At 42.3% G+C, this 23,277-nt stretch overlaps 1 protein-coding gene across 1 annotated transcript; it reads left to right on the top strand.

Annotated features, from left to right (window-relative positions):
- The first annotated feature begins 21 nt into the window (after positions 1 to 21).
- LOC129548121 (caspase-14-like) lies at positions 22 to 22,930 on the top strand. Its single transcript, XM_055414589.2, has 7 exons — positions 22 to 560; positions 1,989 to 2,041; positions 3,711 to 3,860; positions 9,879 to 10,104; positions 10,599 to 10,715; positions 18,188 to 18,297; positions 21,030 to 22,930. The coding sequence occupies exons 1-7, from the start codon at positions 212 to 214 to the stop codon at positions 21,129 to 21,131; spliced, it is 1,107 nt and encodes a 368-aa protein (XP_055270564.1). The 5' UTR covers positions 22 to 211; the 3' UTR covers positions 21,132 to 22,930.
- The last annotated feature ends 347 nt before the right edge of the window (positions 22,931 to 23,277 follow it).

The following is a 23,277-nucleotide window of genomic DNA, read 5'->3' as shown; positions in this document are numbered from 1 at the left end:
GCGGGGCGGGGCCCCGGGTCGGGGGCGGGGCCCGGGCCAAAGCGGGGAAGGCGGGAGCTTCCCGGCCGCCCTGGTCCCGCTCGCAGGGCTTCACTGGGCCAGCGGAAACGCCTCCACTTTTCAAAACAAAGAGGAGCAGCGGGAGGCGTGTGTGGCGCGCAGGGCTCAGAGAGGTCTCTTCTGCCCGGGCGCTTCAGCATCGGGGGGGACAATGGAGGGGAGCCTGGGAAGCGGCCGGCGCTCGGGGTCAGACGGTCAGCCGGCGCCCCCGAAGATCTCGCCGGCCACAGAGGAGCTGCAGAGCCGCTTGCAGGAGACCCTGGACTTGCTTTCCTCGCAGGAGCTGCGCAGCTTCCGCGACCACCTGAAGAAAGTGGAGCCGCGCGTGAGCCAGGTGAAGCTGGAGCTGGAGGGCCGCAGCCCGTCGGGGCTGGCCGGGCTTCTTGCCAAGCTCTACTACCCGCCGGCCGCCGCCAAGCGCGTCCTCGTCCAGGTGCTGGAGCTGCTGCCCCGCGCGGACCTGCTGCCGCGCTGGCAGAGCGCCCCCGCCGACTGCCCTGGTGAGTGCGCGGGAGCCCGGCGCGGGGGGTGCGCGGCACCGCGGGTCTGGCCCCCGCCGCTGGGATGCCCGGCCTGGGGCAGGGGCGGGGGTGGGGTGCGCCCTGACCTGGGGAGCGGGAGACCGGCGCGGGGAGGGCCCTGGGGGAGGGCGGGGTTTGGCCCCGCAGCCCAGGTGGGCGGCGGGGGCCCGAGGAGCAGTGAGGGGCGTTGGGGGAGGCGGAGCACGAAGAACGGGGGCCTCGAGGGACGGAGAGAACCCACGGCGGAGGGCGGGAGCCCGGGGATCCGCGGGAAGAAGAGAGATCGTTCCAGGCACGGAATCGAAGTGACCAGTCCAGAGCAGCGGTCAGGGTTTACCCTTCTGTGGGACGGGCTGAGAAAGCCAGATTGACTCAGCAAGACTGAGGTGCATTTTTAACAGTTACCTCCGAGTGGTTGTGATGGAGAAGGTTTTTCGATGATGTAATGAGAAACTCAGTGTTGGAATACACCGTTGGAACATTTGCCATGAATCTGGGAAGATGTGGTTTAGGAGCCAGAAACGTAACAAGCTGGGGAGGTTGGGGTTTCCCCTGGTAAATTTAGTAAATGTGCGTGTGTATAATGTATGAAGCAGTCTGTGTAGAGAGAGAAAGAGGAGAAAGAGAAAGCAGCGCTTCTATCTGGCGTGTTGGGACCAGATACACTATAGCTGGTGTCTCTCCCATGCTTATGATCTGATTGAGTTTCGAAGTATGCTGCTTTGCTGACATTTGAATTTGTAATGGGTGACCACCGTAAACAACCACAAAACGTGGCCTGGAGGTAGAATACTGGCCCTGGGAAGCCTTTGATTCTCCCGTCACTGCCTCTGCACAGCACTTATACTGTCTCTCCATGCTTAGTTGTCATGCTTTAGACTGTGAATCTCTTGCAGTTGGTAAAGTGGGTTATTTTATTTTATTTTTTTTTGGTTTTTCAGAACCAACCAAACTACACAGTATCATGACTACACACTGTAGACGCCCCCAGATACTTGAATGCTCAGTTAGTTTAATTAAAACATCAAATAGGGTCTTTCACTTCATTTGCCTCTTTATCGAAGTCTTGGTCTCCTTTTCTGGAGGTGCATGTTCGGTAATGTTCATTGGTCCTTATGCTTTTCATCTCTGGCCTGCCTCTCCCTGCCCCTGAACCTGACTGAGGCCTAAAGGAGTTCTGTTAAGTTTCCATTCTCATGAGTTTGGAAGAGGGTTTTCATGATCCTGGAAACCTGTTCTGAAAGGAGGTTGAAGCCTGCTGGGCCCCAAAATGAAAGAGGCAACTGGTTTTCTTGGAAGTTGCTTTCTGTTAACAGGAATGACTGCAGATCATAATTAAAGAGAGAAAAGTAAAAAAAAAAAAAAAATGCTCTTTTCTGTTTTGTCTTTTCATGAAAATTCATTCAGTGATTCCACGAAAGATTCCAAAGAGAAGCTATGACTGTGTGGATGGTGAATTGGTAAGTATCTGGACTTTTATTCTAACACTACATGTTAGTCGGCTTCCCTGCTGGCTCAGTGGTAAAGAATTCGTCTGCAATGCAGAAGATGCAAGAGACGTGGGTTAGATTCTTGAGTGGGGAAGATCCCCTGGAGTATGAAATGGCAACCCATTCCAGTATTCTTGCCTGGAGCATCCCCATGGACAGTGAAGTCTGACAGGCTACAGTTCATGGGGTTGCAGAGAGTTGGACATTACTGAGCAACTTAGTGCGCACACACACTTTAGTCAGTTCAGATAGTATTTAGACCCCATTTGAATGGTTTTTGTGCTGCTTCTGTTGGGCTGAAAATGAACATCTGTGTGGTTGTCTCAAGTGGTCAGATCTTTCTGCTTTCTGTTATAAATAGAAAAAGGAAAATATTAGCCAGTTAAAACCACTTTGCATGCATTAACCAAATTAGGTAACCATGGTTCAGTTCAGTTCAGTTGTGTCCGACTCTTTGCGACCCCATGAATCACAGCACGCCCGGCCTCCCTGTCCATCACCAACTCCCAGAGTTCACTCAAACTCATGTCCATCGAGTCGATGATGCCATCCAGCCATCTCACTCTCTGTCGTCCCCTTCTCCTCCCGCCCCCAATCTTTCCCAACATCAGAGTCTTTTCCAGTGAGTCAACTCTTCGCATGAGGTGGCCAAAGTTTTGGAGTTTCAGCTTTAGCATCAGTCCCTCCAATGAACACCCAGGATTGATCTCCTTTAGGATGAACTGGTTGGATCTCCTTGCAGTCCAAGGGACTCTCAAGAGTCTTCTCCAACACCACAGTTCAAAAGCATCAATTCTTCGGCGATCAGCTTTCTTCACAGTCTAACTCTCACTAAAGTATCTCCATTTTACAAATCAGGGCACCGCAGGTTGTATGGCCTTGCGCAACTACATAAATTGCTGGCTTCTGACTCTTTTCTGTTTGTTTTATTATGAACATTTAAAACATAAAATAGAAGAGAAAAGAGAAAAATGAATCCCCAAACTCCAGCCCCGCATACCTAGAGCCCTACTTCAACAATTAGCAATGTGGCCAATCTTGTTTCATCTGCTCCCTCGACCCTGTTATTTTAAAGCAACCCTCTCCCACACCTGGATATCTTATCACTTTCATACATACAATACTTGAGTATTTATTTAGCAAGCCTAGAAACAAATTCCTTAGTCTCGGTCGAGATGCAGTTAGCCTACAGATGTCCTTGGCTGGTTCCAATGCCTTGTCCAGTTGGATTGTTTGAGTTAGGCTGTGATTCAAACACAAATGCATTTGAAGGTCTGTCTTTTAACACTCTTAATTTTTGATGCCTTTCCCTTTAACCTCTTCTCTTGTTTGTTGACAAAACCAGGTTATTTGTCCTGTAGAATGTCCTACCTTCTGGATTTCCATGATTGCATTTTCCTTACACCGTGCAGTTATGTCATTTACCATCTGCCACTTTTCTTAAAAGGGTCGTTATGGCTATGTTTAGGAATTTAGAGATGAGACTGGCCTGTTGGTCCAAGTTTGACAAAGGTATTTGAAAGAATTATAAAGGAAGTCGTGACGAGAGAGGAAATCAGTGTTAAACTCGTTTCACATATAAGGCACATTTGGATTCAGTTTGGTTTTAACATTGTTTCTTGGCTTTCCTTGCAAACAGGACCATTATGACCTAAGTGGCAGGCGGAAGGCCTTCCTCATGTGTGTGAAGAAGAACAGGCCAGGAGCTCACCAGGATGTCGTACTGATGAAGGATTGGCTTAATGAGTGCAAGTTCGAACAGACGTTGTGCATCGATCCTGATAAAATGGTACCAAGTTAAAAACAAAAGTGAAAATTTGTAGCTTAGGACTTTCCTGGTGGTCCAGTGGTTAAGACTCTGTGCTTCCACTGGAGGGGGTTTGGGTTCGATCCCCGGTCAAGTAACTAAGATCCCACATATTCTGTGACATGGCAAAAAAAAAAAAAAAGGAAAAATTGTAGCTTGGATATTATAATCTTCCTTTCTTCTTTAAAAAAATTGAATTTTATTACCTGGTTAGAACCAGTGCCTGTTGAGCGGTGGACCTGCATGTCCTGATGAAGTTCTAACTGAGCTTCCCTGATGGATACAGGAGCTTTTGTCATGTTCAGTTCAGTTCAGTTGCTCAGTCGTATCTGACTCTTTGCGACCCCATGGAATGCAGCACTCCAGGCTTCCTTGTCCATCACCAACTCCCGGAGCTTACTCAAACTCATGTCCATTGAGTCGGTGATGCCATCCAACCATCTCATCCTCTGTCATCCTCTTCTCCTCCTGCCTTCAATCTTCCTCAGCATCCAGGTCTTTTCCAATGAGTTGGCTCTTTGCATCAGGTGGCTAAAGTATTGGAGTTTCAGCTTCAGCATCAGTCCTTCCAATGAATATTCAAGATTGATTTCCTTTAGGATTGACTGGTTTGATCTCCTTGCAGTCCAAGGGACTCACAAGAGTCTTCTTGAACACCACAGTTCAAAAGCATCAATTCTTCCCTGCTCAGCTTTCTTTACAGTCCAACTCTTACATCCATACATGACTACTGGAAAAAACATAGCTTTGACTAGATGGACTTTTGCTGGCAAAGTAAATGTCTCTGCTTTTTAATATGCTATCTAGGTTGGTCATAACTTTCCTTCCAAGGATCAAGTGTCTTAATTTCATGGCTGCAGTCACCATCCACAGTGATTTTGGAGTCCAAGAAAATGAAGTCTCTCACTGTTTCCATTGTTTCCCCATCTATTTGCCACAAAGTGATGGGACAGGATGCCATGATCTCCATCTTTTGAATGTTGAGTTTTAAGCCAGCTTTTTTATTCTCCTTTTTCACCTTCATCAAGAGGCTCTTTAGTTTTTCTTCACTTTCTGCTATAAGGTGGTGTCATCTGCATATCTGAGGTTATTGATATTTCTCCCAGCAATCTTGATTCCAGCGTTTGCTTCATTTATCCCGGCATTTCACATGAAGTACTCTGCATATAAGTTAAATAAGCAGGATGAAAATATACAGCCTTGATGTTCTCCTTTCCCAATTTGGAACCAGTCTGTTGTTCATGTGTGGTTCAAACTGTTGCTTCTTGACCTGCATACGGATTTCTCAGGAGGCATGTAAGGTGGTCTGGTATTCCCATCTCTTTAAGAATTTTTCCACAGTTTGTTGTGATCCACACAGTCAAAGGCTTTGGCATAGTCAATAAAGCAGATGTTTTTCTGGAACTCTCTTGCTTTTTTGATGATCCAACAGATGTTGGCAATTTGATCTCTGGTTCCTCTGCTTTTTCTAAATCCAGCTTGAACATCTGGAAGTTTTCAGATCATGTACTGTTGAAGCCTGGCTTGGAGAACTGAGCATTACTTTGCTAGCCTGTGAGATGAGTACAATTGTGCAGTATTTTGAACATTCTTTGGCATTGCCTTTCTTTGGGATTAGAATGAAAACTGACCTTTTCCAGTCCTGTGGACGCTCGCTGCTGAATTTTCCAAATTTGCTGGCATATTGAGTGCAGCACTTTCACAGCATCATCTTTTAGGATTTGAAATAGCTTAACTGGAATTCCATCATTTCCACTAGCTTTGTTTGTAGTGGTGCATCCTAAGGCCCACTTGACTTCACATTCCAGGAGGTCTGGCTCTAGGTGAGTGATCACACCATAGTGTTTATCTGGGTCATGAAGATCTGTTTTGTACAGTTCTTCTGTGTATTCTTGCCACCTCCTCTTAATATCTTCTGCTTCTGTTAGGTCCCTACCATTTCTGTCCTTTATTGTGCCCATCTTTGCATGAAATATTCCCTTAGTGTCTAATTTTCTTGAAAAGATCGCTAGTCTTTCCCATTGTGTTGTTTTTCTTTGTTTCTTTGCATTGATCACAAGGAAGGCTTTCTTATCTCCTTGCTTTTCTTTGGAAGTCTGCATTGAGGAGGTATGGAGAGGGATTACTGAGAGCCCTTGGCAAAATTGCATTGTGATTTAACTAGATGGCAGAGAAGATGGGGAAGAGCGGTGGTGGTTGGGTGGGAGCTTCATTGTGACCTCTCTGACCCCAGCTGAGTCCAGGTGTAGCCCTGCCTATGTTTTGGATTTATAATAGAGGAGAGTCCTTCATAGACTCCAGGAGTCATTGCTAGTGAATATGAAGGAACAGCATAGCAAGAGGGCTAGGAAAACAGCACACGCCAACAGAGGTGGAGTCCTATCTCTTACCAGTTGTTAGCTTAATCCTCAACTGGGGGTGACTTTGTCCCCCCTGGGGGCTACTTCTGACACTGTCTAGAGACATTTTTGGGCTTCCCAGGTAGCACAACAGTAAAGAACCCACCTGCCAATGCAGGAGACACAAAAGAGATGCAAGTTCGATCCCTGGGTTGGAAAGATCCCCTGGAAAAGGAAATGGCAACCCACTCCAGTATTCTTGCCTGGAGAGTCCCATTGACAGAGGAGCCTGGCGGACCGCAGTCCATGGGATCACAGAGTGTCGGACATGACTCAGCTTGCTCTCATGCCAGTGCACAGAGACATTTTTGTTTTTCATCATTGCAGGGTGCTACTGGCATTAGTGTAAATGCCAAGGTAGAACAAGTGTGCGACTGGACATATGACAATGCACAGGACAGTCCCCAGGCAAAGAGTTACCTGACCCAAATGTCAATAGTGGGATAATTCTAGAAATTCTGCCTTAAATTAATGGACGGCTTTCTTATCTCTAAAATGGGGAGGATATAGTAATTTATTATGTAGGGCTGGGGTGAGGATGAAATGAGCTGCTTTATGTAAAAGTTCTCAGGATAATAGCTGGCCTATAGTAAGTACTTGATAAATTTAGATTTTGTTTCAAAGTTAAAAGCAGAGTCCTTCATGTTTTCCATGGATTGAACATCTTTTGGACATTATTTTCCTTTCTGTGAATTACCTGTTTGTATCCTTTGCTCTTTATTCTTACTGGATTTTCTTTTCTTTTTCTGTAGTTCTTTTTCCTGAATTTTAGACAAAATAGACTGCAGATATTTTTCTCCTGCCTTGTTACTTGCCTTTTGACTTTTTGTTGTCTCAAGTCATATGGAAGTTTTTGTTGTAAACTTGTCAGTCTTTCTTCTTGTCAGCTTCTTGGTTTTTGTGTCTTGATTAAACCCCATGATTTCCCAGCTTAAAATTTATTATTTACTTTTGGCTGCCCTGGGTCTTTGTTGCTGGGTGGGCTTTCTCTAGTGGCAGTGAGTGGGGCTACTTTTAGTTGCAGAGCTTGGACTTCTCATTGCTGAGACTTCTCTTGTTGCAGAGCATAGGCTCTAGGGCATGCGAGCTTCAGTGGTTGGGGCTCCCGGGCTCTGGAGCACAGGCTCAGTAGTTGTGGCAGATGGGTGTAGTTGCTCCTTGGCATGTGGGTTCCCGGATCAGGTGTCAGACCCTGATCTCTTAAATTGGCAGGTGGATTCTTTACCACTAAGCCAAGAGGGAAGCCCGCCGACTAAAAATTTTTTAAATTATTTTTCTGTAATATCTTGATAGTTAAGGTTAGCCTTCTACTCACTGAAACAGTGAAGTGGGAGGTCTAACTTTATTTCCAAGCCAGTTCTCATTTGTTGGTGGTACATCCTTTCCTCACATATGTGAAATTCCATTCTTGTCATAAATTAACTCCCTGTATGTGTATTTGGATTGATTTCTGGATTCTAAAATATCTATTCATATATTTGTTTATACTTATGCTGGTATATCAGTGTTTTGTTCACTATGATTTTAATAGTGCATTTGGACAGATGAGATGATCTATCTCCCATTCATTGTTTTTTATGTTTTTATTTGTTTGCCTCTGTTTTTTACTTCTGAATGTTCTTTGCTATTCTTGAGTACCTTGCTATTCCTGAGCATCTGTTTTCTGTGACCTTGAGAACCATCTAGTTAAGTTTCACAGAAATCCTTTGAGGTTTTAACTCATATGACATTGACTAGAGATTAATTTGGAGTTAATTGACAAATTAATAGTATTGAGTCATCTCAATCAGAAACTTCAGGCTGTCGTAGTTTATGTTGCCTCTTCACTGAAGTGTTTTAAATAATTTTCTTCACCTAGATAATGCTCGTTTCTTGTTAGGTTTATTCCTAGGTAATGTTTTACTTTTGTTATGACCTTCAAAGGATCCCTTTTCCATTATCCAGTTTAAATGTTTTATTCCTGGGTAATTAGGGAACTCTAGATCTTTGTAAATTAAGTTTGTATCTGGTCAACTTGCAGATCCCTACTTTTAGTCCATTTTAATTGCATATATTTCTAGAAAGTCATATTATCTGTAAGTAATGAGTCTTTGTTTCCAATATTTATACTTCATTTAATTTTTGCTATACTGTATTGAAATGGCCAGGATCTTTGTTACAACACAGTGAGGGCAGCCATTCCTGTCTTGCTTGTCTTTATAGGGGAATTGATCCTGCTGATGCCTCATGATGGATTCTGGCAAGTGGATGTGATTGGGTAGACTCCTCCATTCCTTGCCATTTCTAGCTTCAGTTCAGTTCAGTTCAGTCGCTCAGTCGTGTCCGACTCTTTGCGACCCCATGAATCACAGCACGCCAGGTCTCCCTGTCCATCACCAACTCCCGGAGTTCACTCAAACTCATGTCCATCGAGTCGGTGATGCCATCCAGCCATCTCATTCTCTGTCGTCCCCTTCTCCTCCCGCCCCCAATCCCTCCCAGCATCAGACTCTTTTTGAGTGAGTCAACTCGTCACATGAGGTGGCCAAAGTATTGGAGTTTCAGCTTTAGCATCAGTCCTTCCAATGAACACCCAGGACTGACCTCCTTTAGAATGGACTGGTTGGATCTCCTTGCAGTCCAAGGGACTCTCAAGAGTCTTCTCCAGTACCACAGTTCAAAAGCATCAATTCTTCGGTGATCAGCTTTCTTCACAGTCCAACTCTCACATCCATATATGACCACGGGAAAAACCATAGCCTTGACTAGACGGACCTTGGTTGGCAAAGTAATGTCTCTGCTTTTAATATGCTATCTAGGTTGGTCATAACTTTCCTTCCAAGGAGTAAGTGTCTTTTAATTTCATGGCTGCAATCACCATCTGCAGTGATTTTGGAGCCCCAACAAACAAAGTCTGACACTGTTTCCCCATCTATTTCCCATGAAGTGATGGGACCAGATGCCATGATCTTCGTTTTCTGAATGTTGAGCTTCAAGCCAACCTTTTCACTCTCCTCTTTCACTTTCATCAAGAGGCTTTTGAGTTCCTCTTCACTTTCTGCCATAAGGGTGGTGTCATCTGCATATCTGAGGTTATTGATATTTCTCCCGGCAATCTTGATTCCAGCTTGTGCTTCTTCCAGCCCCCAGCGTTCCTCATGATGTACTGAGGGTATTAATTTTATAAAATAATTTTTATATTAAAATAAGTTAAGCACATGTACACCCATGTCTGATTCATGTCAATGTATGGCAAAAACCACTACAATATTGTAAAGTAATTAGCCTCCAATTAAAATAAATAAATTAAAAAAAATAAGTTAATAATGTAGCATTTAAATGCATTAATTCTTTGTGGAACTATAGTTTTATTATATTTTGTGGTAGAGAATCAGAAGTGCCATAATTTTGTCAAACAGGAACCACCACTGGTAAAAGAATAAATCATACGAAGTCTGAAAGCAACCAAAAGTTGGAAGTGATAAATCATGTTGACACTGCTAGAGATGTAGGTATTTTCATATTTGTCATCTCATTGACTCACCTTGTAAAGAGGCCATCTCTGGGATTTCTGGTTTTTTCTACTTCCAGTTCTTTTTTAATATGTTATCCTATTTTACAGGACTTACTTGGAAAAATAACATCATTTCGTGATGGACTAAATGAAATTAAAGATGACATTGGTTGTTGCCTTGTTACGCTTATGTCCCATGGAGAAGAAGGTTTTATCAAAATGAGAGATGGTGAAAAAGTCAGCCTGGAAGACATTTTTGAAATGTTTAACAATAAAAATTGTCCAGCACTTCAAGAGAAACCAAAAATCTTTATAATCCAGGCCTGCAGAGGAGGTAAGTGGAGATGTCTTTGTAGCATTCTCTTTCCAGGAAATTCTCATGTTGATGACTGAGGAAAGAAAGGTGAGTTTTAAAATTTATTTTTTAATAATTATATTAAATTCCATAACTGAAGATACATCAGACCCTTAGCTGATGTATCTTGCATTGTATAGCATACTAGGGACTTTGAGCTGGGAGAGGGGCATGGAGTGACGGCTTACCTGGGTTAGGATGGTTCGTTTAGTCTGAGGAAGGGCTGAGTCATTAAAATTATAAGGGGGATCTGAGAGCCTCAAATTCTGGGGGAGAGGTGGACAGTTTTCTGGGGGATGTCCCATCATTCATGTGATTCTAGATGGCTAGTGGGACTAATTTCTGATTTATGTAACTTTGGTTTTAGTAGTTATTTCTCTTGTGGAGATACAAGCTTCTTGTGACTTTTATTAAAGGTTATTCATGCCAATGGTATATTATTGTAGTTTGTATTTTCATTCCTCAAAAAACAGAGAGAAGAGACAGTGGTGTTGAAACAGATGATGAACCCATGGACTTGGATGATGGATCAGAGAAGAAGAGGCTGCCTACATTCAGTGATTATTTCATCATATATCCCACCCAAGCAGGTAAGATAGTGAGGCTTGAAGATACACATTCATCCAGAGGGGTTAGGTTATTCCTACTGATTTCTGAAAATCCTTTTTTTTTTTTTTGCCTCTCTGCGAGGCTTATGGGATCTTAGTTTCGCCACCCTGGATTGAACCTGGGCCCTTGGCAGTGGAAGCGCAGAGTCTTAACCACTGGACCACCAGGGCATTCCCAGAACTCTTTCTTAAAAAAATTATCTGTGCTTTATAGATTGATGTGCATGGGCGAAATTTTCATTATCCCACCCATCTCCCTTCAGAAACTCTTCCACTTTCAGAGATGACAGCTTTGCATCTGACTGTTCATCTCTTCCAGGAAGACACCATCCTCTTAGCAGAGTATCACATATGAAATAAGAACATTGGCTTTCATGTGAGAAAGATCTTGCCTCAAAGCCAACTCTGCTGTCTTTGAGACCCTTATATTTTCTAGTCTCTAGATATGTCAGTTTCTTTATGCAAAATAAGAATGATAAAATTTACTTATGTCATTGGGATGTTTATAAATTAAATTAAGAATGCAGATGTTGTGCTTATTGTAATAACTGGCATAATATGTTAAAAATTGATTAATTTTACTACTAATATGTTGATTACATTATTATCTTTATTATTAATACTAATAAAAATCCAAAAGAGCGTTGTGTGCTGAAGGAGTGGACTTGATTCAGTCATGGAAGGGAAATAGGAAAATGTAGAGAAGATAGAAGAAAGTGTCAAGGGCATTTATTTAGCTGTTTTTATACTGACTTTCTTGAAAAAGGATTAAAATAGCTTACATATATATATATATGTGTGTGTGTGTGTGTGTATGTGTATATATATATAAAACGTGTAAAATATACAGATATATATATACAATTCAAGATAAAATGTTAGTGAAGAAATGGAAGCAAAGGAAAATAAGGACAGAAATGTAAAATGAAAATGTCCCCATTAAAGTTAGATGTAACTTTATTCACCCAAGAGAGATGAAAGCATATGTCCTGATAGACACTTGCACATGAATGTTCATAGCACCTTTATTTGAAACAGTCAGACTGGAACCAATCCAAATGACCAACAGGTGAAAGAATAAACAAATCGTGGTATATCATAAATGATGTACTGCTCAGCAATAAAAGCAGTGAGTTCCTGACACATGCTAGAGCATAGACAAAGTATTCCTGATGACTGAAAGAAGCTGAACAAAATAAAGCAGATAACTGTGTGGTTCCATGCATATAAAATTCTACAAAGTACAAACTAATCCATCAGACAGCAAATCAATACTACTTGCAGATGAGGATGAAGAGGTAAGAAAGGACTGCTAGGGCCATGAGAACATTGGAGGGGGAGGACTGGATTCATTATGTTCGTTTTAAGTATACATATGTCGAAACTTACTAAACCATTTGCTTAAAATACGTATGGATGATAGTCAGTGGTCAATTATAATTTTATGAAGCTGAAAATTTTAAAGTTAGGTGTAAGGCAAACAAGTGTAAACTGCTTAGGTGTAACCCAGATAGGTTACACCATATAGGTATAACCCATTCTCACTCCTACTCTTTAACATGGCATGGGTAGTCCTAGCTAATGCATTAAGAACAGAAATATAAGGATCAGTATTCTAGAAATCAATAGTTTTGAATACAGTAACAATAATCACTTAGGACATAAAAGAGAAAAGACAAAAGATACCATATTACTTTGTCTTGGTTTAGTGAATGATGTCTAGGAATGACTAACAAAAGACGAGCAAGACTTCATTAGGGAAAATGAGAACATTCTAGAAAGACATAAAGGAAGACCTGAATCAGTGGTGGGTGGGAAATACCATGCTCATCGTTGAAAATTGTAGTACAATGGAAATGACTGTTTTTTTCCCCCAAATCAGTTTGTAAATTGAATTCTAAAGTGTTTTTTCATGGAATTTGACAAACTAATCACAGAATTTTTATGGAACAGTTAAGGGTCAAGATAATGTAACTAGACCTCCAATTTTATTGAATGAATGAATTTTGTGACTGTGTGCTGGCTATTTATGTTGAAAACTGGAGATTCAGTATTGAACAAAAGAATGAAACATCTCTGCCTCCAGGGAGCTTATGTTCTGGGGAGGGAGACAGAAAATAAACACATACAGAAAGTGGGTACTGGGTTGCTTTATGATTCCACTTCTATGAAGTGCAAAAACAGGCGAAGCTAATCAATGGTGGGAGGTGGAAGTCAGGGTGCTACTTATTGTCAGGGTGTACAGTGTGTGGAGTGGTTATAACCACAGCAGCAAAAGGGTACTTGTGAAGTGCTGGTGTCGTCGTGTTTCTTGATGAGGGTGCCAATTCTGGGAGTGTGTTCATTTGATGAAAATTTACTGAGTTATTATGTATTCATAGGGCTTCCCTTGTAGCTCAGTCAGTAAAGAATCTGCCTGCAACACAGGAGACCCAGGTTCAATTCCTGGTTTGGCAAGATCCCCTGGAGAAGGAAATGGCAACCCACTCCAATATGCTTCATACACTTTTCTGTATGATGTTTACCCTTCAGTGAAATAAATACCAGAAATAAAATATGTTAGATGGTGATAAGTGCTGTGAAGAAAAATAATGTAGGAACAGGGAGAGGGAATATTGAGGGGCAGGAGTGGAGGTTGTAGTTTTTTAAAAAATGATGTGCAGAGATGTTCCCATTGAGGAGTTGATTATTGCGTAGAATTGAAGGCCATGAGAGCGTGAGCTATGCAGATATTTGAGAAAGCGTGTTTTCTAAGATAAGGACACCTAGCAATGACCTAGCAATAATTGACATAATGTGTTAGTGTATCAATTTCTTCTGTAGTTCTGTTATCTTCTTTTGGGTTTTTGTTGTTGTTGTTGCTATGGTAAATGGGATTGTTTCCTTAATTTCTCTGATTATTTTTGTTGTTAATGCACAGAAAACAAATTTTCTTTTTTTGTTTTGAGGCAACTTTAGTAGAGGGATAAGATTTTAAAATTGTTATACTTTGTGGTGACATAAATATTATAATCATTGTTTAGTGAACCTTCTACCCCCAACAGTGCTTTTTTATGGTATTAGTTTTTCTCTGATATTAATATAGATACTCCAGAATATATTATTCTGGTCCATATTTGCCTGGTATATCTCCTTCAGACCTTTTCTATTAACCTGTTTAGATCCTTATGTTTTAGGTGGTCTTTTAAAGAGAATATAGCTGGATTTTGTTTTTTAATCCAATCTGATATCACTTTTTCCTGGTGAGTTAAGATGAGTTATCTTTATTGTCACTGTTGACACATTGACACTTTTACCATTCTACCTGGTGCTCTTTATTTGCTTTATTCCCCCTCCTTTATGGCTTTTCTTTTAAAAATTGAAATGTCGTTGGTATATACAGTATTATGGTAGTTTTATTGCTCTAGTTTTTGATTGATTATGAGTTTGATTTGTTATTATTACATTTTATCTCTCTACTGACTTGGAAGGTATGAATTTCACATCTCTTTTTCTCATGGTTCCCCTTGAAATGTTATATGCGTGTACTTAACCTAAGGTGGCTCAGAGGTTAAAGCGTCTGCCCGCAATGCGTAAGACCTGGGTTTGATGGGCTACAGTCCACGGGGTCACAAAGAGTCGGACATGACTGAGTGGCTTCACTCTCTCACTCTCTAACCTAAAGTTAATAAAACGCTTATTCTTACTTCCTAATGATACACAGAACAACCTTAGAATGCTAATTGTTATTTTTGTATCTTTATTTATATGAAATTACTTATGTATTCTTGCATTCCTTTTATCCTAATTTTCTTCTAAATGAAGACATTAACCCAACACATTTTCGTCATTCAGGTTGGCATGTACTGGGTGACAAGCACTGTGCTGCTGCTGCTGCTAAGTCACTTCAGTCGTGTCCGACTCTGTGTGACCCCATAGATGGCAGCCCACCAGGCTGCCCTGTCCCTGGGATTCTCCAGGCAAGAACACTGGAGTGGGTTGCCATTTCCTTCTCCAATGTGTGAAAGCGAAAAGTGAAAGTGAAGTCGCTCAGTCGTGTCCGACCCTTATGGACGGCACGGACTGCAGCCTACCAGGCCTCCATCCATGGGATTTTCTAGGCAAGAGTACTGGAGTGGCTTGCCATTGCCTTCTCCAAAGCACTGTGCTAGGTAATGCCTATTCGTTTTTTCAAACCCTACAAATCAGAACATGTCACAGTGTTTGTATACAGTGCATGTTTGTTTATGTTTACCCATGTGTTTACCACTTCCTTTGTGAATCTCAGCCCATATTCTTCCTTCATGAAGTATGTTCTTTAGAAACTCATTTAAGGAAGATTTAGAGGTGGTAAAATCACTTAACACCCAAGTCTGGCTGATCGCGTAACAGTGTCTTTGCTTGTTCTTCCTTGTGATTTGCTCATTTCTTTAAGCATTTCTTGCAGTCATGTTATATTTTGTATCTTATACTTCCAATATCTAAAGTCTTTGGGAATCTCTCTTATGGTGGTTTCTGTTGCCTGTCACTCTTGGGGGTTTGTTTCTTTGTGTGTTGGAACTCCTAGCTTGTTTGTTGAATCTTAATCTCTTACTCCTGGGGACATAAATCTGGCATACTTGCTTTAGAGAGCATCATCACCCACGTGGACCTCTATGGGAATCTTAAATTTATCTCCCTCCCTCCCAGGCACATCTTTCGGGCTTGACACTTCTCCTCAGGCACAGCACAGCTCTGGTGTTCCTGTTTACTTTCTGTTCCTTGTTCAAGTTTCAACTTCCTCATTTGGAGAAATGGTTTGCCTTGGGGATTTCCATTCGTTTCTGTTAGCCCAGAATAGCATTAAGCATTTTTTCTTTAATCAAGAATTAAGTTTTATAACTGGAGGAATATTTAAAGTGCCCAAAGGCTTCCCTGGTGGCTCAGATGGTAAAGAATCTGCCTGCAATGCAAAAGTCCCTGGTTCAATCCCTGGGTTGGGAAGATCCCCTGGAGAAGGCAATGGTTACCCACTTCAGTATTCTTGCCTGGAGAATTCCATGGACAAAGGAGCCTGGCCATTTACAGTCCATGGGTCACAAAGAGTTGGACACAGTTGAGCAACTAACACACTTTCCAAGTGCTCAAAGTGGAAAACTTGGAATATGTAGTAAGATGAATCTTTTGGGTCACCCTTTTTTTTTTAAATTTCATGATCCCATTTCTTTTTTTTTATTTTGGCCATGGTGTGTGGCATGTGGGATCTTAGTTCCCTGATCAGGAATCGAACTTGTGCCCCCTGCAGTGGAAGCTCAGAGTCCTAACCACTGGACCACCAAGGAGTTGCCTTGGGTCACCCATTTTTACCCGATGGAATGAGGCAGTACCAAATATGTCTGGGGTTGTGGGGCAGCGAGTACTTCCATACACCGTTGATGAGAGCAAGTTATATTGCCTCTTTGGAGATTAATGTGTGATACCAAGAAAATTAAAAATATATTGTATATATATATTGTATATATATACAGTTTCAATTCGGGGTATACACCCTAGGGTTGTAATCTCTAAATCAGGGGGCCACAGTGAAGTCACACAGCTATACTTAACTCTGTGAACCACCAGCTCAGATAAGTTATGGTTCCAAAAATTAGATGGTGCTGTGTTTTTTTGATATCATATTTTAGGGGTACCTGGTTTTGAAGGGTTGCTGAGCTTGAGAGCAAGCACCACTGTGGTGTCCTAAGTTGAGAAGTCATGCAGTGCCCAACAGGGACACGCATCCCAGTAGTAACTGTGGTTATTTAAGAATGACCCTGGTGGTCCAGTGGTTAGGACTCTGTGCTCTCACTGCTGAGGGCACAGGTTCAATCCCTGGTTGGGGGACTAAGATCCCACAAGCCCGGTGACATGATCAAAAATAAATAAAATATTTTTCTTTCTATTTGTATAGAATGCTTTTTTTTGACCGTCTGTTCCTGTGCCTGTGGGCCATTCACGTTATCTCCTGTTGCCCAGTATTGCACTGGGTTGTTTGTTTTCTTATTAAGTTACGTATGTTCTGAATATTAGTCCTTTCTCGGGTACACGTTACAAATATTCTCTCCCACTGTGTGACTGGCTTTTCATTTTCTTGAAGATGTCTTTCAAAAAGCAAAACTTTTGTAAGCATTCAGTGGAGGTTCAGTAGTAGAGTTCTCGCCTGCTGAAAAGCGAGAGTTTTATGTTTTTACTGCAGTTTATATCAGCTTTTTTCTTTTACGGCTTACGCCTTTTGTGTTGTAAGAAACCTTTGCATACCTTGAAGTTGCAAACATGTCCTGTGTTTTTTTGTGTTCCAACCCAGGTTTACTATGAGAGAGTGCCATTTTCACATTCCTTCCACACTATACAGACATATTTTGTGTTTTTCAATCTAATAATAAGCATAATTTCAGTAGTCAAACCCTTGAATACCCCCAAATAAATGCCATATGGATGTATTTAGGGTTGTTTAGCTTAAAATGCTAGAGCAAGTCAGCAATAAAAAAGTAGAAAGGGGATGTGTGCGTGCGTGCTGAGTCACTCAGTTGTGTCCACCTCTTTGTGACCCATGGACTGCAGGCCGCCAGGCTCCTCTGTCCGTGGGATTCTCCAGGCAGGAACACTGAAGTGGGTTGCCATGCCCTCCTCCAGGCAATCTTCCTGACCCAGGGACTGAACCTGCATCTCTTAGGTCTCTTGCATCGGCAGGCGTTCTTTACCACCAGCGCCACCTGGGAAGCCCAGAAAGGGGATAAATAAAGCAGATATGACAAAAACTGATAACTCTAGGATCTGAAGGATGATTATCTGGGGCTTCATTCAACTTTGCTTTCCACTTTTGTGTATATTTGAAAACTTTGAAGCTAGATGTTTTAAAGTTTCCTCTTGAGAGGTTGTGTGCAGTTGGTCACGCAAGTCTTCTGTCTCTGCTTAGTTGCTCGGTTGTGTCCAACTCTTTGCGACCCCATGGACTTTAGCCCATCAGACTCCTCTGTCCATGGGGATTCTCCGTCTTAATGCAGTGTTTCTTTCTTAAAGTTTGTATTGAAGTATATTTGAGTTACAGTGTTGTGTTAGCTTTGGGTATACAGCAAAGTGGTTTGTATATTTTCTTTTCTGGGCTTCCTAGGTGGCTTATATGGGGAAGAATCCACCTGCAATGAGGGAGACCTGGGTTCGATCCCTAGATTGGGAAGAACCCCTGCAGGAGAGCATGGCAACCCACTCCAGTATTCTTGCCTGGAAAATCCCCATGGACAGAAGAGCCTGGCGATCTACAGCCCATGGGGTCATAAAGAATCAGACACAACTGAGCGACTTATATTCTTTTTTAGATTCTTTTCCATAATGTCGGTGTTTCTGTATTATCAGTTCAAAGCCATTTTCTAGGTTTTAACTATGGAGCAAAGAACAAGTTTGCTGCAAGTAGAGGAGGAAAATGGATGAAGTGTTTTGTTTTTTTTTTTCTTTTATAGATCATGTCGCTTTACGGGATCCCCGCACTGGCTCTGTGATGATCAAGGAGATGACTGAAGTCTTTAAGCAGTATGGAAATAAGTGGCACATCGCTGACTTCTTTACCATAGTAAGTAAATTCCGGGTGAACATGTGCTCCATTCAGTCTAAAGCTAATGTGCTCGATGAAAACATTTTCATGAGAAGATTGACTTCAGCCATGAAAGCATGAGGGAGGTTCAGAAGTTGCCTGTAAACACTGGGCTCGTGAGTTTAGAGGGCTGTGGCAGAAGTCATGGCTTAGCCAGGCGCCAGTGGAAAACTGACTGTGGCGCTTCATTCAACAGAACACGAGTGAGTTGGCTATTAGTGAGCTTGGAAGTTCTGCCTGCACTATGGTCCTGCCAGCCTGATTTATCTCCCCCAGGAAGAGGGGGGACCAGAGGGCTTCTTTGAGGACCAGCACTATCTTACATTTGTCTGCCCAGCTTGTAGCCAATACTGAATGTTCAGTGCATGAATGAGGGGCCAGGAATTATGGCAGATTTATATACACACTGTAGTTTGGAGGAGGGCCTGATGATAGTGGTTTACCACATCAGGGTTAAAGAGTTATTTTCTTCTTAACCTGGGAGTTTTATCTCTGAAGAGAGCTAACTAGAAAAGGTTGTATATGAGCACAGTAACAGCAGCACTAACACCTTCTGAACAGCTCACTCTGCCAGTTACTGTTCCTTGCAATCGACAGATACTAATACATTAAGTTTTTCAACAGCCCTCTGGCAGGTACGTTGATTCCCATCCCCTGTTACAAATGCAGAGCTAGGAAAGTGGCAACCTGGGCTTTCTAGTCCAGACAAAGTGCTTTTAGAGCTCATGCCTTAATCGCAGTCACGCAGTGTTACTGCTTAGGAGCTTCCCAGGTGGCTCAGTGGTAAAGAATCCACCTGCCAATGCAGGAGACGCAGGAGAAGAAGGTTCGATCCCTGGGTCAGGAAGATCCCCTGGAGAAGGAAATGGCAACCCACTCCAGTATTCCTTTCTGGGAAATTCCAGGGACAGAGAAGCCTGGAGGGCTACAGTCCGCAGGGTCTCAAAGAGTCAGACACAACTTAGTTACTAAACAAACTTACTTCTTACCTCCTAAGGTACGGTAACAATTTTTATTTCTTTAAAAAAATATAATGTTAATGCTTTACATATGATGCTTAAGAGCTTTCAAAATTCTTTTTCACCTCATTTTGAGGTAAGCTTTTGGCAGGAGAGAATGTTAAAGGGAAGAAATACAATTTCGACAGTCATTCTAACCATATTCCCAAATCTATTACTCAGATTCTCTGTTTAAGAAAATAGTTTCTTGTCAGCATCTCAAGAATTTAATAATAAAGACAGATTTAACCTAAGTAGAAATCCATTTTCGTTAGGCTAACTGAAAAATTGTTTTGCCAAAGCGTGTTCATTAGGTCTTTTTTGAACAGCATTCATTTTTTAATTGAAAGCTGATTTTTTTAGTTGAATGAAAGATTCTTTAAATTCTATAGTGCTTTACAACGTTCAAATGTTTCACACACGTCTTCAATTCCATAACTCTTTTTTACCCCTAGCCCTATCTTGCCCCTCCCCACTTTCCTGTCCCCACTGGTAACCACTAGTTTATTCTCTGCAGCTGTGAGTCTGCTTCTGGCCACTCGGCATGCAGGATCTTAGTTCCCCGACTAGGGATTGAACCCGTGTCCTCTGTAATGGAAGCACAGCGTCTTACCCACTGGACTGCCAGGGAATTCCCCCTTTCTTTTTTTAATTCACCAGTTTGTTGTATTTTTTAGATTCCACTTAAGAGTGATATCATACAGTATTTATCTTTCTCTGTTTGATTTATTTCACTTAGCATAATACCCTCCAAGTTTATTCATGTTGCTGCAAAAGGCAAAGTTTCACTTTTTTATGGCTGAGTAGTATTTCTGTCTCTGTGTGTGTGTGTGTGTGTATGCATGTGCGTGCGTGCGTGTGTACATACCTCATCTTCCTTATCCATTCATCTGATGATAGACATTTAGGTTGCTTCCATACCTTGGCAATGGTAAATAATGTTGCTATGAACACTGGGGTGCGTATATCTTTCCAAATTAATGTTTTTGCTTTTATCAGATATATACCCAGAAGTGGAATTGCTGGGTCATATGGTATGGATACATTTCATTTTTAAAGTCCTTGTTGAGTAGACACTGGCAAGAAAGTCTGAAAACGAATGTGATGTGACCTTTGCATTAAATGCCCTTACTGCTTTATGAGGCAGCAGATGATAGGTGAGCCTACAACCAGCCCTGGAATTCATAGAGCTATTGCATACTTTGGACATCACATAACCCAATCCTCTCAGTGTACCATAAGTTACCAAGGCCCAGAGAAGGTTACTTCTTGCCCGATGTTACCAGGGGCAAGCTGAGACTTGAACCCAGGTCTGTGCACACTTGGGCTTCCTGGGTGGCACGAATGGTAAAGAACCCACCTGCCAATGCAGAGGACGCGAGAGACAAGTGTTCGAACCTTGGGTCGGGAAGATCCCCTGGAGAAGGGCCTGGCAACCCACTCCAGTATTCTCGCCTGGAGAATCCCATGGACAGAAGAGCCTGGCGGGCTGCAGTCCGTGGAGCTGCAAAGTGTGGGGCACGACTGAGCGATGTGGCGCGCTGTGCACGCTTCAGTGCCCTTTCTGGCTGCACTGCTGCCGTCGGTGGGATGCGGGTGACCTTTGCTTTTCCTGCTGCAGTCAGAGAATTCTGCCTTCACCTTCTGGGGGGTTGATGAAGAGGCTTTTGAGGGCTTTACAGTTCTTGGACAGTTTGTTCTTCTGTCTTCCAGGTGAATAACAGAGTGGTGCACCGTGACTTTAATCTGTATAACAAACCAATCAAAATATCGCTGGTGATGGAGTCAACTCTAACAAGATTTGTATACTTTTGACACGAGGGTGATTCAAAAAAGCAAGGACTGCTTTGCAGCAGATTGTAAAGAGCTATGAGCATTTGTAGCCTTGTACTAATGGTTACCATTTTGCATTATTTTTGTCACTGGTGTTTCTTCAGTTTGTTTTGTATATATGTACAATTTTTCTAAGATTTAAGTCTACTTGATACTTGTCTTTTTTTCTTTTTTTTAAGATCACTGTTTTCTGAAAAAACACTTTCCTGAACTGTTATCAAAACACGGACGCCCAGCTCCATTTTCGTTGTTTTTAGCCCGTGTTTCTCTTGCTGATTACCGCACCCTCTCCACCCTCAGTTTGGTGCTGGTGTTAAGGCTTATTTTCTTGGTTTAGTCAGGAATTGCTGGGTGTGGTCTTGTCCTCTGTTGTACCTTATTTCCCCAGACTGTTGTCTGTGGCCAGTCTGATCTCTTGGAATCCGCAAGCCATTCTCAGGTTTTAACCTGGATCACTCTGGGCCTTTGAGGCCTTCACGTGTTTACTTTGCACCTGTTTCCCACCTTCCTCCTTGCTCCTTATACCTTTGAGCTGCTGTTTTCTCCACTTGGAACCCTCTATTCCACCCCACATAGGTAAGTCCTTGCCATCCTTTAGAATTTGGTTCAAGCATCACTTACACAGGGACGCTTCCCATAACTCCCATTCTAGGTTGGCCTCTTCTAAGTGCTCGGAGACTCTCTGCTTCTCTTCTGTAGCGTTGAAATGACTATCTAGTGCCTGTTTTCTCTCTCTCTCCAGTTTAGTCATGAGCTCCAAGAGGCAGAGGCTATGTGTCTCATTCATGGCTGTATCCTAGCTTCCGTCTGTGCCTTAGGACACAGAGAGGCCATGCAGTGAGTGTTTAGTGAGGAACTGATCCCTGTGTTTTAATTATTTTACCCATTCTGCAGACCTGGCTTCTTGCATATCTAGCCACCTGCCATTCATCCCCACATACGTGCATGTGTCATGGCTGCTTTTACTCAACAAGTTGGAAGTTAACCTGAGTTTCCCCAAAATCCTTTCATCAAATGCATCCCATCGTTCATAATCCTTTGACTCCCCACTGCCTGAAGGATATACCCCCCGAGTCCCCTTGGAGAATATTGCAAGGCTTTCTCTGCCAGGCTCAATCTACACTACTGATGTACTGCCTATTTGTCCTGATAATTCGCCCTCCCTTAATAATGCTGTCTTACAGAATCTGGCTTGTGAATTAGTGAATGTGGATGAACTCTCCTGGATACATTATCGTATCAGAGTTCAGTCTCTCCTTTCGGTCTGAAATGCCCTTCCATTCTGTGTGCTTCCTTTCTACTGTATATTCTTCACGGTGCAACTTGGGTCCCATCCCACAATAAAGAAAACTGTATGTAGACTAATGTTTTTAGAGTAACAAACTGTGGACTGAGCATGAATTTTTGTATTCGAACTTTTATTGTAACTCTGGACTGCTTCTGGACCTCGGTTTCCTCATCTGTATGAAAGGAGGTTTGGCTCAGCAGACCCTGAGAACTTACCCCCCTGAACTTCAGTGAACTTGGACTGCTTTGGAACTTGCTTCTGAACACCCTGCAGGTGGGACTGTTGCCGAACCTAAGGGTTCAAGCTGGCAGTTGCATAAGACTGTTGGGCCTATGTGAGGATGCAGGTGGTTAGTGAGAATGCTCTGAAGACTGAGAGCCAAATGAACTGAAGCAATCTGGAATCTCCAGGCCTATCTCCATTTCAGAGATGATTGTGTCCATTTTAGGTAATGTGATTTCTAAAGTATAAATATATGTGATTTAATTTTTAAGCATTTGCGTTCTGATACTTGATATGTAGCTTTGGTTTTGTATAGAGCATTAAAATGTCTCCAGTTCATAAAACATGACCATCCTGTGAGCCTTCTCTATTCACTTGGGTTTTGGAGGACTTCTAGGCACAGAGGCTTGTTTCAGGGAGGCAGCATCAGCTGAAATATCAACAGCTGCTATTTCCTGGAGGAGGTTAGGTTGCTCAGAATCACAGTTAGCATGTAGTGAAGCTGGGATTTCAATGCATGAATAGTATAAGAGATGAAATGCCAAATGACAGAGAAAAGTTTTAAGACAGAATGCTTTTGATGGATGGAAGGGACCATTCCATTACCACTGAACTGAT

Source organism: Moschus berezovskii, chromosome 24, assembly GCF_049115385.1.
Source record: "Moschus berezovskii isolate FMDL1 chromosome 24, NW_MosBer_1.0, whole genome shotgun sequence".
NCBI classification, from domain to species: domain Eukaryota; kingdom Metazoa; phylum Chordata; class Mammalia; order Artiodactyla; family Moschidae; genus Moschus; species Moschus berezovskii.
This window is presented reverse-complemented; position numbering and strand designations above follow the sequence as displayed.

What these genes read in the sequence shown, in the direction of transcription:
- LOC129548121 (XM_055414589.2), top strand. Translation starts at nt 212, where the DNA reads ATGGAGGGGAGCCTGGGAAGCGGCCGGCGCTCGGGGTCAGACGGTCAG. An exon ending in ACTGTGTGGATGGTGAATTG is followed by an intron (nt 2,042 to 3,710) that starts GTAAGTATCTGG and finishes CCTTGCAAACAG; the next exon opens with GACCATTATGACCTAAGTGG. An exon ending in TCGCTGACTTCTTTACCATA is followed by an intron (nt 18,298 to 21,029) that starts GTAAGTAAATTC and finishes TCTGTCTTCCAG; the next exon opens with GTGAATAACAGAGTGGTGCA.